This window comes from Mobula birostris, chromosome 4, assembly GCF_030028105.1.
Source record: "Mobula birostris isolate sMobBir1 chromosome 4, sMobBir1.hap1, whole genome shotgun sequence".
NCBI classification, from domain to species: Eukaryota; Metazoa; Chordata; class Chondrichthyes; order Myliobatiformes; family Myliobatidae; genus Mobula; species Mobula birostris.
Genome location: NC_092373.1, coordinates 165,990,542 through 166,006,738, shown reverse-complemented (window position 1 = coordinate 166,006,738; position 16,197 = coordinate 165,990,542). Strand labels below are relative to the sequence as shown.

The 16,197-nt window shown below is 41.6% G+C and overlaps 1 protein-coding gene and 1 long non-coding RNA gene across 9 annotated transcripts in view; one reads left to right on the top strand and one right to left on the bottom strand.

Moving 5' to 3' along the window:
- fam13a (family with sequence similarity 13 member A) overlaps positions 1–16,197 on the top strand; it is a 252,954-nt gene that overhangs the window by 67,583 nt on the left and 169,174 nt on the right. For all 6 annotated transcript variants that reach the window (XM_072256425.1, XM_072256424.1, XM_072256427.1 and 3 more), the window contains one exon: positions 2,902–3,055. In XM_072256425.1, coding sequence (XP_072112526.1) covers positions 2,902–3,055 — 154 coding nt within the window. The remainder of the gene's footprint in view (positions 1–2,901; positions 3,056–16,197) is intronic.
- Positions 3,787–16,197, bottom strand: part of LOC140196733 (uncharacterized) — a 154,414-nt gene continuing 142,003 nt past the window's right edge. For 2 of the 3 annotated variants that reach the window (XR_011885799.1, XR_011885801.1), the window contains exons 5-6: positions 9,269–9,873; positions 8,023–8,323 (exon numbers count right to left, since the gene is read on the bottom strand). This is a non-coding gene — a long non-coding RNA (uncharacterized lncRNA). Of the gene's footprint in view, positions 5,472–8,022; positions 8,324–9,268; positions 9,874–16,197 lie in introns of those variants that run through there. The other variant, XR_011885800.1, reaches the window with a different exon arrangement.

Here is a 16,197-nt window from a genome sequence, read left to right as displayed (position 1 = left end):
AGAGTTCAATTCCTTTGAAAATTACAAAACTGTTCAAGGGTTTGACAGGGTAGATGGAGGAAGGTTTCATCATGGAGTCTAGATCCTAGGGCCTACAGTCCTTAAATTTCTCTATCCGTAGTAATCAGTCAGGACATTTAAGTTTTGGAGTTGGGATGTTATAATGCAATTTTACAAGATGTTGGTGAGGCTGCACCTGTGGTATTGTGTTCAGTGTTGGTCCCCATTTTATAAGAAAGACATCATTAAATTAGAAAGAGTACAGAGAAGATGTACAAGGATGCTGCCAGGACTCAAGGGTCTGAGTTATCGGGAGAGGTTCAGCAGGCTTCTCTTTATTCCTTGGAATGTAGGAGACAAAGGGGTGATGTTGCAAACATGCATAAAATCATTGGAGGGGGCGTGATGTTGTAGACGTAGAGAAAATCATGCTGGATATAGATAGAGTGAATGCACAAAGCCTTTATCCAAAGGAAAGCGAACTAAAAAATAGAGGGCCTACGTTTAAGGTAAGAGGTGAAAGATTTAAAAGGGACCTGAAAGGTCTGGTGCATATATAGAATGAGTTGCCAGGGAATGTGTTTGAGATAGTTACAGTATAATAGCAATATTGAAAAGACATTTGGACAGATATGTAGATAGGAGGGGTTTAGAAGGATATGGATAAAATGTGGGCAAATGGGACTAGCTTATTGGCATGGATAAGTTGCGTTGAAGGTCCTTTTCCCATGCTACGTTACTCTATGACTCTGTCCTGGAGGACTGACAGGACTTGGTAATTGATTGTTTCAAAACCAAGGTCTGTAGATTCAAGATATAAGAGGAACTATTTGATGAGGAGTATGGATAAAATGTTGTTGAAATGGAAGATCACCCAGGATCTTGATGAATGAATGGTGGCACAAGTATGAGGAGTTAAATGTTATCTTCCTGCTCCTGTGGTCTTATATTCTATCTTGTACTGTATTTAGAATAAGACTACTGCATTTCTAATCCTGTGTAGTCATGAATAAATAAAAATCAAAAAATTACAGGTGCTGGAAAAATGAAATAAAAAGAGTAATTGCTATAAGTTCTCGGCAGGTCAGGAACGGTGGACATAATATTTTAGGTCAAAGACCCTTCATTGGAACTTGCCAGTTCTGATGAAGTGTCTTTGAACTGAACCTCCAACTCTGTTTCTCTTTTTGCCTACACTGTCTGACCTGCCGAGTGTTTCTGGTATATTCATTTTTTATTCCTGATATCTTCATTCTTGTCCACTTCAAGAGTTTTCCTCACCGACTTCTCACTTTCCACCTGCACTTGACCTCAAGCAGGGGCCAGTTATCGGTGTCTAACTGATGTTTGCGCATCAGCCTGCTGGATCACTCTGCTCTTCAGCTGCTATCAGTCAGGAAGGAGGTACAAAAGCCTGAAGTCCCACACCAACAAGCTTCTTCTTTCAACCATTCAGTTCTTGACTCAACCTGCACAACCAATCACTAGCTCAATGCAGCAACACCTTGACCACTTTGTACTACAATGGACTTGTTTGTTTATTCCAAATGTGTTCTTTCTTGTATAATTTCACATCATTTATGTTTAATTTGTTTTTCTTATAAATGTTGTGTCTCTGATGTTGCTGGGACTAAGTTTTTCACCTGTGCATACATGTATATCAGTGGTCCCCAACCTCCAGGCCGCAGACCGATACATTGCCACGAAGCATGCAGTGGTGCAGCAGTGGCCGGAACGCACCCAGCACATCTTTAAGAAAAAAGCTGAAATAAACAAGCTAATTAATTAGGTGCCGCCCGGCACGTAAGTGTCAGCCCATATCAGAGGCGATTGCCGATTGCGTCACCTCTGATCTGGACCGACACTTACGTGCCGAGCAGTACCTAATTAATTAGGTTGTTTATCTTGGCTTTTTTCTTAAAGATGTGCTGGGTGCGTCCTGGCCACCGCTGCATGCTTCACGGATCGGTATTGGTCTGCGGCCCGGAGGTTGGGGACCACTGCATTATATAACCATGACTTCAACATTGACCTACGTTAGTCACCATTTTTGCACAAAAGTGTATTTTAAAATTCACATCCCTCTGCTTGAGCATCACCATGGATTCAACCCTCTCCACATCTGCAAACCCCACCAAGTTCTGTGCTCCTTTCTTGTACTCGGGTTCATTCTCCCTCTTCCTTTGCCACAGCACTGGAGGACATGCCCTCTGCTGCCTCACTCTAAGTTCCCTGTGAAAACACCCCTAACTCTCCACCACATTTCCTCCATGGTAACCTGTTCCCTTATTAAGTTTTCCATGACTAATGCCTCGTTCTTGGGATAGATCTTAATTATTTCTGACTATACTCCTGTGATGTTCTTTGAGGTACATATTTTGACACGCTCAAGACACTGTAAAAATGATCGTTGTTTTATCCTTTTGATAATATTCCGTTATATCGAAGGAGTCGTACAAGAACCAATATTTTGTTTCAGCAGAAATCTCTAACTAACGAGTCTGTGGAGACAGTTTATTCTGATTTTTTTTGGTAAACTCCTAATGACAACTGTTGTCATGGAGACAGCAGGGTCTTGTGATCACATCACATGCTTTAAACTAAAGTGTTATTGTACTGTGATTGAACAGTAGTGAAATAGCCACTAACTTCCCATGGGATATCTTAAGGTACAGGGAGTTGCCGTTCCTGAGACTACCAAAAAATCCACAGCCAATCTGATAACTAAATATCTATGCATCATTTCAAGCACTGCAATAAACAGTATCAGCTTGACCAGCAGTTCATAATGTGACTGAGCTCATAATTTCCTGAGGGAATCTCAAGTAAGATTGGAGCAGAAATGGTTGGTTTACCACAGTTGTGTTCTACATTATAACATTTGCATTTCCAACCTGGCAGTGTTTCCGCTGGTTTTGAAGGAATACAGGAGCAAAACATCTCCAACAAACTGATGGCCTCATTGCTTGAGAACTACGACATCTTCTTTGAAAACACGGACAAGGTGGACGTCTCACCTGGCACTGGCACGCAAACGAGAATAATAACTGTGCAGGTAAGTGCCCGGGTATCATCCAGGTTGATAGATGGTTATGCTTACAAGGTGAGGTGCAGTACGATGATAGGAACATGAACGCCAGCGTTGATCAATGGAGCTAAATTGTCATTTCGTAAGCTATACTTCTAGAACTGTAATTAGTCATCAGAAGAAAGCTGAAAGATGCTGTCCCTTGTATCTCCTGTGTGTCTGTCAGAGGGTTTTAAATTCATTCCTCCTCCATGAGCATATAAAGCTATGTGGGTTTTCCAGTCCACTATTAAGGAAGCAAATGTCTCCCTGAAAGTGGCTGCATGGGTGTAAAGAATGCAAATGGCTAATTACCTTTGATAGTGAAGGCATTGAGTTCAAGAGTTGAGAAGCTATGCAGCAGCTTTAAAAATCTCTGGTTAGGCTGCATCTGGAGAACTACATTCATTTCTGGTCACTCCATTAGAGGAAAGATGTGGACGCTTTGGGGATGGTGCAGGGCATGTGCTATGAGGAGAAGCTGGATAAACTTGGGTTGTTTTCTCTGAAGCATCGGAGGCTGCAGGGAGATTTGATAGAAGTTTCGAAGATTATAAGAGGCACAGATGCTGAAGTAACCTGAGTGAGTAACTTTTGTCGAGGATAAATAATTCCAACTATAGAAACAAATATTCATCTAAAAATTAGCTTGGTGTAGAAACTGAACAATACTTTGACTCAGTGGAAAAAGCTTGTTTATTTCCATTTCAACATTGTGTCATAACTCTGAGACCAGGAGAACACATTTCTATCAATTGTCCTATGACCCTTAGCTATGAGGTTGTCCAAAGTTATGCTATGGGTTCATAATTCTGTTATCACTTTGAATAGCTTGACATTCGCTGAGGAAACTTTTCATCTACACAAAGCTTGATTCCAGACCCTGATCAGCGAGAAAGCACTAAGTCACCGGCATGGTCAAAATTGATGTTCAACTGAGATTCTTGGGTATGCAAAACCCAGTAAAACAACAACATATTCTTCCAAGCCTTCCAGATACAAGAGGGACTACAGATGCTGGAAATTTTGGAGCGGCATACAGAAAAAAAAAGGCTAGAGGAAATCACTGGGTCAAAGGAAAGTAACAATCAATGTTTCAGGGTGAGACCTTTCATCAGGACTGAAAAGTAAGAAACTAGAAGCCAGAATTAAAGTTTAGAGAAAGGAGGAGGAACACGAGCTAGAATAGATTATGCTCAACAGTCAGCTACAGTCAGGTTCACCAGTCATGGGCAAATTCAGGTAAAATTTTTAAAGCCACAGAAGATTGGTTCATTCAACAGCTGTCTAATTGGAGGTTATTACGGTGCTTAATCTTACCAAAATTACTTTAATTGTACAGGGTTCAATGTGAAATTTATTATAATAAAACATAACATCTCAAAAAAGTGAATTAAAAATGTGAAATATTCAGTAGTTTGGAAAATCTGTGAGTCCAACACCATCAGATCCTGAACATGTTGGATTAACTGAAAGGTTTTTTCAGTCTCCCTCCATGTGCAATGGGATAATGAGGAAATCTCTTGGGGCCAGAAAATCCATTATATCCCATTAAATAGAATAATATCACCTCAAAGAGGATACATTCACAGGCTTGAGGAAGCATAATAAGATCTATAATTCTACTCCACACTTGAATGTATATTTTGCATATTTTCACAAATATATATTCACAACACAATAATGAGTCGTTTGTTCTGACATTTCCTTAATTTACAAATGAATACTTAATTCTCATTCTTAATTTTGATTCCTTTCAAAACTACCTATTCTGTGCAACATTTAAGACCCAGCCTGTCTTCTGCAAAGAGGCTGAGTTCTGAGAGTTAGATTAGATTATGAGGGCACAGTCCTCTTTTATTGTCATTTAGTAATGCATGCATTAAGAAATGATACAATGTTTTTCCAGAATGATAGCACAGAAACACATGACAAACCGACTTAAAAACTAACAAAAACCACATAATTATAAGATATAGTTACAACAGTGCAAAGCAATACCGTAATTTGATAAGAATAGACCATGGCACGGTAAAAGTCTCAAAGTCTCTCGAAAGTCCCATCATCTCACGCAGACGGTAAACCTCCAGCACTGCCAACTTGCCGATGCAGCATACTGGAAGCATCCGACCACAGTCCGACTCTAAGTCTGTCCAAAAACTCCGAGCCTCCGACCAGCTCTCCAACACCAAGCACCGAGCACCATCTCTGCCGAGCGCTCCAACCCCAGCCCCGGCAACAGGCAATAGGCAACGCCAAGGATTTGGGGCCTTTCCCTCCAGAGATTCTCAATCGCACAGTAGCAGCGGCAGCGGCAGCAAAGCGGGCATTTCAGAAGTTTCTCCAGGTGTTCCTCCGTGCTTCTGACGGCTGCCTCCATCAAATCAGGATTGTGCACGGCCCCCTAGTTAACATAATATATTCACAACACAATAATGAGTCGTTTGTTCTGACATTTCCTCAATTTGCAGATGAATACTTATTCTCATTTTTAATTTTGATTCTTTCAAAACTGCCTATTCTGTGCAACATTTAAGACCCAACCTGTCTTCTGCAAAGAGGCTGAGTTCTGAGAGTGAGTTAGGTTTCATTGGTTTATTATTTTGACATGTACCAAAATACAGCATCAAGCTTTTGTTTTGTGTGCCATCCAGGCAGATCATGCCATACATAATTATATCAAGGACATAATTAAATTGAGAATATAATTACACTGAAGTTACTAAAGATGGAGAGATCAAGAGGCTAAAACTGGGAATTTCTAAGCTTGGGATTGATATTAGAAATTGGGGTGCAATAGAGAGGTGATAGTTGACCAGAAATGGGGCATCTCATTCACTGGGGTTTCGATAGTACAGATGTAGGCTCAGTATTTCCTCAGTGGTTAGCAGGAAACCAAAAAGAGGATAAGGATGAAGCCATGGAAGGATTTGATCAAAAAAACATTTAAATTAATTGTCTGTCCAGTCTCCTGGTGTGTGCATAAGTGATCGGAGTAATGAATGAACAGAACATGAGGTAGCTGGAATAAGAGAAGGATAGTACTGGATGAGCAGAGAGTGGTGGGTACAAAGTAGAGAGAAGCATTAAAGAGCAACACAAGACTGCAGATGCTGGGATCAGAAAGAAAAAAACTGTTGAGGGAAATGGGCAATCAACATTCCACCGAGCACTGTTCCCTCTAGGCTGTGCAGGTGCACAGCTGCGCAGTAACTGAAATGCTCCAACACACATTGCCTTTGCTGCACAGCTAGAGTCTTCTTCTACATAATGCTAATATAGTTTTGAATTTTATGTTAATATAATTGTGGATGACCCTGCAATTAATGTGTTAATGAATATAATCCATTATTTTTCTGAATAATAAACATACCACAACCTTTACTTTGAAACATTTTAGAGCTTCAACGTATTTACATCATCAGAGTTTCAATTTAACCACTGTTAAAAATTGTAACAATAAACACAGAATGGACGTCAGTAGCTTATTGTTATAACCTGCCAGACTACTGAATGCTGGTGCTATCTAGTCAAAACATTTTACATTTGCCATTGTGCCTGCCAGTAGTTTTGACTGAGTGATATCGTTTACTTGTTTTGAGAGTTGTGTGTTGTGCTTGTTTGATATCATAGAGTCATAGAAAACTACAGTGCAGAAATGGGTCCTTCAGCCCACCTAGTCCATGCTGAACTATTTAAACTGCCCACTGCCAGTGACCTGCACCTGGACCATTGCCCTCCATACCCTGCCCATCCACGTACTTATACTAACTTCTCTTAAACATTGAAATCAAAATCGCAACCACCACTTGCTCCAACAGCTTGATCCACATTCTCCCCAGAGAAGTTGTTTCCCCTCATGTTCCCCTTAAGCATTTCATCTTTCACCCTTAACTCATGACCTCTCGTTCTAGTCTCACCCAATCTCAGTGGGAAAAGCCTGCTGGCATTTACCTTAACTATACCGCTTATAATTTTGTATATCTCTATCACATCTCCTCTCAATCTTCTATATTCCAAGAAGTAAAGTCCTAACCTATTCAATCTTTCCTTGTAGGTCCTCCAGTCTTGACAACACCCTTATAAAATTTCTCTGTACTCTTCCAGTCTTATTTACATCATTCCTGTAATTAGATGACCAAAACTGCATACAATACTCCAAATTAGGCCTCACCAACATCTTATACAGCATCAAAATAACATTCTAACTCCTGCACTCAATATTTTGATCTATGAAGGCCGATGTTTCAAAAGCTTTTTTTATGGCCCTATCTACCTGTGACACTACTTTCAATGAATTATGGACCTGTATTCCCAGATCCTTTTGTTCTACCACAGTCCTCACTCACTGTGTAAGACTACGTATATTAATTGGTCCTCCGAAAGTGCAATACCTTGTCTGCTTTAAATTCCATTTGCCATTTTCCCCCATTTTTCCAGCTGGTCCAGATCTCGCTGCAAACTTTGATAGTCTTCCGCTGTTCACTACACCACCAATCTTGGTGTCATCCACAAATTTGCTGAACCAATTATCCATATTATTATCCAGATCATTGACATAGATGACAAACAACAGTGGACTCAGCACCAATTCCTGCAGCATTCCACTAGCCACAGGCTCCAGTCAGAGAGGCTGTTACCGCTCTCTGACTTCGCCCACGATGTCCAATCCAGTTTACTACCTCATCTTGAATGACAAGTGACTGAACCTTCTTGACCAACCTCCCATGTGGCAACTTCCTTTGCCAAGTGCCTTGCTGAAGTCCATGTAGATAACATCTACTTCCTTGCCTTCATCAACTTTTCTGGTAAATCCTCGATAAACTCTAAGATTGGTTTGACATGACCTACCATGCACAAAGGCATCCCTAATAATTCCCTGAATATCCAAATACTCATGTATCCAGTCCCTTAGAATACGTTCCAATAACTTCCCACTACTGATGTCAAGCTCACCAGCCTATAGTTTTGTGGTTTATTCTTAGAGCCCTTTAGAAACAGCAAAGCATTAGCTAACCTCCAATACTCTGGGACCTTACCTGTCGCTAAGGATAATATAAATTTCTCTGCTAGGGGCTCCTGCAGTTTCTGTACGCCTCCCACAGGGTCTGAGGGAACTCCTTGTCAACCCCTGGGGAACTGTCCACCTTGATTGCCTCAGACAGAAAAACACCTCCTCCTCTTTAATGTGTATAGGGTCCATGACCGTGCAGCTGCTATGCCTCACCTCTGTAGACTCTGTGTATGGACAGTGTCCTGAGTAAATAAATGTGAAAACTTCTGTATTCTGAATTTTTGATAAGTAATATTTCAAATAAAATTATAATCTAAAAGCATTTAAAGTGCTGCATAATTTTCAGGCTGTGTAAGAATTTCCTGCTCAGACCAGTGGTTGGTCTGTGCAGCTGTAAAAAAAAATTAAGAGGGAAAGTTGCTTGAGACCCTTCATCTGGATTTCATCTGACACCAGTTCTGAAGGATGAAACAAACTCTGACAAAGTAACAAGAATAAAAGTTATTTTTGAGTAGCAAATCATACCATAAATTGATTATTGAAGTTGCAATACAGGAAGTTTTAGAACACAGTTACCTTAACCCAGATACTGATGATAACTTTCCAGTGTAATGCTAAGGCAAGTATACAACAAGACTGATGAGAGGCAGCACCCACTGTAAACCTTCTACAGGTGGACTCTCTGCTCACACGGAGCAGGCAATTGGGAGGGGTTTGATGTTTCCACAAGGGCAAAACTAGAATTCCAGTGAAATAGGATTCCACCAGCAGCCACATATTCCCTTCCTCTCCCCTTTCAGTATTTTAAAGGGACCATTCTCTTTGCAACTATTGATTTAATGATACAGTGTGGTATAGGCCCTTCCGGCCCTCGAGCCACATCCCTAATGACGAGACAATTCACAATGACCACTTATCCTACCCAGTACATCATTGGTCTGTGGGAGGAAACCAAAGCACCTGGGGAATACCCATGCATTCCACAAGGAGGACATATAGAAACTCCTTATAGAATGGCGTGGGATTGAACTCGAAATTCTGTATGCCCCGAGCTGTAACAGCATCATGCTAACCTTGGCACCCACTATGATACGTGATCTGCCATCTACTCCTCATTCATTGTATGGTACATTGCTTTTCCTGCAATACTATGGCAATATCTGTCACTTAACCTCCTCCTTTCCCACCTTCCAGGAACCCAAATACTGTAGTCTTTCCTGGTAAGTACGTAGTTAGCTATAGATACTGCAGTCAGTATTCACAATGTGGTCTCCTCTCGTCGTTGTCGTGGATATCCCTTGAGGTCGAGGATGATAGTCTTTGTTCTGTTGATCTACTTATGGGCTCTCAAGTGGCTTACGAGTCCAATCTTGGCTTTGAAAGTTCTTCCACATTCAGGACAGGTAGTTCTAGATGGCAGATCAGACTTTGGTTGTTGCTGCCTCTCTTTCCATTTTCTTCTCTTTTCTTCTAATTCTGCACATCTGTTGGTTTCGAAAGTTGCTGTTCCTTCTCGGATGATGGCTTGCCAGAGTTTCCTGTCCTTGGCATTGGTTTCCCAATTGTTGATGTCGATGTTACATTTCTTCATGTTGGCTTTTAAGACGTCTTTGAATCTCTTCTGTTGTCCGTCTCTTTTACGTTTGCCTTCTTTAAACTGGGAGTAGAAGATTTGTTTCGGCAGACGTTCGTCTTTCAATCAAACAACATGACCGCTCCATCTCAGTTGGTTCTTGATGACATAAGCTTCAATGCTTGTTGTTTTTGCTTCATTTAGCACACTGACTCTACACTGGAGAAAACACATAAAGATTAGGTTATCCTTCTCAATCACGTTCTCCTGCCTTCTCCCCGTAACCTTCCATGCCCTGATTAATCAAGAACCTATCAACCTCACCTTACTCAGTGACTTGGCCTCCACAATCATCTGTGGCATGAATTCCACGGATTCATTACCATCTGGCCAACAAAATTCCTCCTCATCTCTGTTCAAAAGGGACGTCGCTCTATTCTGAGGCTGTGCCCTCAGGTTCTAGATTCTTCGATATAGGAAATATCCCCTCCACATCCACTCTGTCTAGGCCTTTCAATATTCAATAGGTCTTCATATTCTTATATTCAGTGAGATTCCCTCCCCCCTTATTTTTCTAACTCCAGTGAGCACAGGCCCAGAGCTAGCAAACGCTCCTCACACATTAACCCTTTCATTCTCAGAATCATTCTCGCAAACCTCTTTTGGACCATCTCTAATACCAGCGCATCTTTTCGTAGATAAAGAGCTCACAGTACTCTGTGCCGTCTGCCCAATGCCTTACTAAACTTCAGCATTACATCCTTTGCTTTTATATTTTAGTACTCTCAAGATGAATGCTAACATTGCATTTGCCTTCCTTGCACCTGCAAGTTAGCTTTCAGGGAATCCTGCATGGCAAAGTCCAAGTTCCTTTGCACATCTGATTTCTGAATTTTCTCCCCATTTAGAAAATAGCCTACACCCTTATTCATTTTACCAAAGTGTATGACCTTTCACTTTCCAACACTGTATTCTATCTGCCACTTCTTTACTCATTCTGTAAATCTAAGTCCTTCTGCATACTCCCTGCTTCCTCATAATATCAGCCCCTCCAACTATCTTTGTATCATCTGCAAACATGGCCACAAAGCCATCAATTCCGTCATTTAAATCATTGACATATTACAAGATAAAAAGCGGTCCCAATATCGACCCCTGAAGAACACCACTAGTCACCCACAGCCAACTACAGAATACAGGTTTCCCCCGCCATCCAAAGGTAGAGCGTTCCTATGAGATGGTTCGTAAGCTGGAATGTCGTAAAGCGAAGAAGCAATTACCATTTATATGGGAAAATTTTGTGAGCGTTCACAGACCCAAAAATAACCTACCAAATCATGCCAAGTAACACATAAAACCTAAAATAACAGTAACGTATAGTAAAAGCAGGAATTATATGATAAATACACAGCCTATATAAAGTAGAAATACTTTTCCACAATCATTGCCTGCACTGTCCACCATAGCGAAAATCTCGCGCAAGCGCCGTCGGCAAAAACACAGCGCGAACACTCTTGGCAGAAAATCTCACGCAAGCGCTCTTGGCAGAAACACTCTCTCCAGTAAACTATAAGCTATGAAGCTGCCAAATCATACCAAATAACACATAAAAGTACACAGCCTATGTAAAGTAGAAATAATGTATGTACAGTGTAGTATCACTTACGGGAATCGGGAAGACAGCTTGCCGAGCACACTGATGATGGTGTGTTAGGCTGAGTCGTCACAGGTTGGGGTGGTGCAGTGACCCCCACCCTCCAGGCAGTGAATCGATACCGATCCACGAAGCATGCAGGGGTCCAGCGGTGGCCGAGACGCACCCAGCACGTCTTTAAGAAAAAAGCCAAAATAAACATGCTAATTAATTATGTGCCGGGAAGCACCTAATTAATTAGCATGTTTATTTCAGCTTTTTTCTTAAAGATGTGCTGTGTGCCTCCCGGCTACCGCTGCATTCTCCACGAATTGGTATCTGTCCGCGGCCTGGGGGTTGGCGTGGTGGGACACTGAGGTGTCGTCTGTTTCCATTAGGGCAGGCAGCTTATCTTCTCCTATGACTGCCTTCCTCGATGTCGAAGGTCGAGGTTCGTCGTCTGCTGTGGCTGATGTGGAAGGCTTGCTTGACTGCTGAGCCTCGCGCATTTTTCTATCATACAGTTCTTTGTAAGCACTCAAACCATCTTGTAAATTTGCCCTAAACTGACGTACCCTTTCAAAATTAAAGTCGTACTTTATCATCGCAGCGAAAATCTCACGCAGTCACTTTCGGTCCGTTTGCTACTGCATTCGGTTTCGATTGTTATCCTTTCCTCTTCCAATTGCATCAGCTCTTCATCTATCAGTTCTTGGTCATGGGATGCCAAAACCTCTTTGTCAGCTTCCACAAGCCAAACTCACTTTGTCCTTACTTCGTTCACCACGATCGAAATGCTTAATCATGTCTAGTTTTACACTAAGTGTAACACCCTTACGAGCTCTTTTAGGCTTTTCTGATACCTTAGAACTCATCTTGCAAATGGCTGCTCACAGGCACGTGTTTAAGCAATGCCGGCGAGAATGCCGTTCTGAATCCCGGGGAGAACGGCTGCTCGGGGCACGCGCTGATTTTTTTTTCTACGCTCTCCCTTTTTTCGTAACAGTGAAAACACCTTCTGTTAGCGAAAACAGGGAACTAATGTAGGTCTTTCGTAACAATGAGGTTTCGTAAAGCGAATGTTCGAAAAGCGGGGGACACCTGTATTATTCCCACTCTTTGTCTCTAGCCAGTCGGCCAATCTTCTATCCATGTTGGTATCTTTCCTATAATACCATGGGCTTTTATCTGATTTAGCAGCCTCATGAGCGACACCTTGTCAAAGGCCTTCTGAAAATTTTCTGGTGTTGCTCTAGATTTCAAGCATGCATGGAATCACTTTTGTCTTCTATTTGAAAGCATCACAGTTTATTAAGGGCGATGCTCTGCCCAAGACGCAAAGACATCTTGGAGAATTGTGAGTGTATCTGGTCTATTACAGAAAACAGCCTGCACTCCATTGGCTAGGAAGGTAACCAACATAGTCAAAGACCCTTCTCACCCTGGTGTTTCTCTCTTCTTCCTTCTTCCATTGTGCAGTGTATACAAAAGCTTTAAAGTGTTCCATCGGCTAAGGGTCAGCTTGTTTCCAGGTGTTGTAACATGGACCTTGTGTACGATAAAGGTGAATTCTTGATCTCTCAATCTACCTTATCGTGGTCCTTGCACCTTATCCATCTACCTGCAGTGCTGTTTGTCTGCCATAACACTATATTTTACATTTATCTTTGTATTACCTCAATGTACTTTATATATCGAATGATCGGTCTGGAATGGATTGCAAAACAAAGCCTTTATCTGCATCTCAGTGCATGTGATGCCAATAAGCCAATTACCAGCTGGTACTGCACACCTCGCACAACTATTGCACAGCTCTTGTGGAACTGATGCAGCATGGACACACAACAAAATGCTCAGCTGGGCAGATTTACTTCTGATCTGCGTGCCATAAATGTTGACCTGCTTTAAGAAGTGAGCTGCCACAGATGTTTTTTAAACCCTGCACATTGAGGTACAATTAACAGTGTGACCCCAGAGATTTCAACAAATACAACAGCTGGCTGGAGACCAAGTGTGTGGGTCGTGATGTGGAAAGAAGTAAAGCTGGATGGAACTTGTTTATCACTGGAAAACATAGGCTACAAGGAAGTGAACTACTGGGACAGATTTGTGTGTGGATTCAGTGGCACATTGTTGGCAAGGTAGCTTATGAGCTGCAAAGGTTGGACAAAAGCTGAACTTGTTCAAAACAAGATGTATATTCCCACAGACTTAATGCATTGCTGTTTGCAAACTGATTAAATTTCTGAAGTGACGAAAATGCAGTGGCAGTATAATATGTTAAAGATGAAAGGCACTTTATCAGAAACATGACCATCAAATCCTAAGAGTACAGAGTGCCATTCAGCCCCTTGTGTCGGTGCCAGTTCTTTGAAAGAGCTCTCCCATTAATACCACACCCCTGCTATTTCCCCATAACTCCATGAATTTATTTCCTTTTCAAGTTCCTTTTGTAAGCTGCCTCTGAACCAACTTACACCAAGTTTTCAGGCATTGCATTCCAATCATAACAACTCATTCTGTTCAAAATCTCCTTATCTGCTCCCACATTCCCTTGACTTGGTCCTTGTGCCAATTATTGAGGCTCTTGATATTGAAAACATTTCCTCTATTGGAAAGCTTCAGAGTTTTGAACACCTAGAGTAAATCCCCTCTCTAATCTAAGGGAAACAATTCCTGCTTCTCTGGGCTCTACACAGTCATTGGCTGCAGACCCAGTATATTATGTGATTGCAATAAACCCCATTTTTTTTTACACAGTTGGACTTGTATCTCGAAGGTTAAGTTCGTTAGTGTTTACTTCTGCACCTTGCATGTTAATTCAAGTTATTGGCATAAAGCAACCCAGTTGAATGTCAGATTGATGTGGGCAGCATGAAAAATGACATAAACAACTTTCTCTTCAGACAGAATTGCAATGCCTCAGTACTTTAAGGAATGACAGTCCTAAAATAGACTCTCTAAGATAGCTTAAGTTCCCTGTGGGACCACCTGCTTTTACTTAAAATAACCTGTTTAATGTACATAAGCATAGCTGAAGCAACCTTACACAGTTATTTACAAGACATTAGCACCATAGCCTTTTCATTAGAAACCATAGCACAGAAACAGGCCTTTTGGCCCTTCTTGGCTGTGCCGAACCATTTTCTGCCTAGTCCCATTGACCTGCACACGGACCATATCCCTCCATACACCTCCCATCCACGTATCTGTCCAATTTATTCTTAAGTGTTAAAAAAGAACCCGCATTTACCACCTCGTCTGGCAGCTCATTCCATACTCCCACCACTCTCGGTGTGAAGAAGCCCCCCCCTAATGTTCCCTTTAAACTTTTCCCCCCTCACCCTAAACCCATGTCCTCTGGTTTTTTTCTCCCCTTGCCTCAGTGGAAAAAGCCTGCTTGCATTCACTCTATCTATACCCATCATAATTTTATATACTTCTTTCAAATCTCCCCTCATGCTTTTACGCTCCAGGGAATAAAGTCCTAACCTATTCAACCTTCCTCTGAAACTCAGTTTCTCAAGTCCCGGCAACATCCTTGTAAACCTTCTCTGCACTCTTTCAACCTTATTTATATCCTTCCTGTAATTTGGTGACCAAAACTGAACACAATACTCCAGATTCGGCCTCACCAATGCCTTATACAACCTCATCATAACATTCCAGCTCTTATACTCAATACTTTGATTAATAAAGGCCAATGTACCAAAAGCTCTCTTTACAACCCTATCTACCTGTGATGCCACTTTTAGGGAATTTTGTATCTGTATTCCCAGATCCCTCTGTTCCACTGCACTCCTCAGTGCCTTATCATTAACCCTATATGTTCTACATTGGTTTGTCCTTCCAACGTGCCTACGGGATGGCTTTTTAGAGCAGCTCATGGTTGAGCCCTCTAAAGGACTAGCTATTCTGGATTGGGAGTTGAGCAATGAATCAGAATTGATTAGAGAGCTTAAGGTAAAAGAATCCTTAGGGATAGTGAGCATAATATGATCAAATTCACCCTGAAATTTAAGAAGTAGAAGCTAAAGTCAGATGTATCAGTATGACAGGGGAGTAAAGGGAACTACAGAGGCATGAGAGAGGAGTTGGCCAGAATTGATTGGAAATGAACACTGGCAGGGATGGTGGCAGAGCAGCAATGGCTGGAATTTCTAGAAGTAATTTGAAAGGCACAGGATGTATACATCCCAAAGAGGAACAAGTATTCTGAAAGAAAGATGACACAACCATGGCTAACAAGAGAAGTCAAAGCGAACATAAAAGCCAAAGAGAAGGCATGTAATAGATCAAAAATTAGTGGGAAATTAGTAATCATTTTTCATGAATCACTGGATTCTGGAATGGTTCCTGAAGACTGGGAAATTCCAAATGTTACCTTACTCTTCAAGAAAGGAGAGAGGCAAAAGAAAGGAAACTATAGGCCAGATGGTCTGACCTCAGTGGAAGATCTTGGAGTCAATTATTAGGGTTGAGTTCTCAGGCCATAGTCAGCATGGTTACCTCAAGGGAAAATCTTACCTGACAAATCTGTTGGAATTCTTTGAAGCAGTAACAAGCAGGATAGACAAAGGAGAATCGGTCGATGTTACGCACTTGGATTTTCAGAAGGCCTTTGACAAGGTGCCACACTTGACGCTGCTTAACAAGCTATGACCCCACGGTATTTTAGGAAAGATTCTAGCATGGAAAAAGAAGTGGCCGATTTGCAGGAGGCAAAAAAATAGGAATAAAGGGAGCCTTTTCTGATTGGCTGCTGATGACTAGTGGTGTTCCACAGGGGTCTGTGTTGGGACCGGTTCTTTTTACATTATAAGTCAGTGATTTGGATGATGGAATTGATGGCTTTCTGCAAAGTTTGCAGGCTATATGAAAATAGGTGGAGGGGCAGGTAGTTTTAAGGA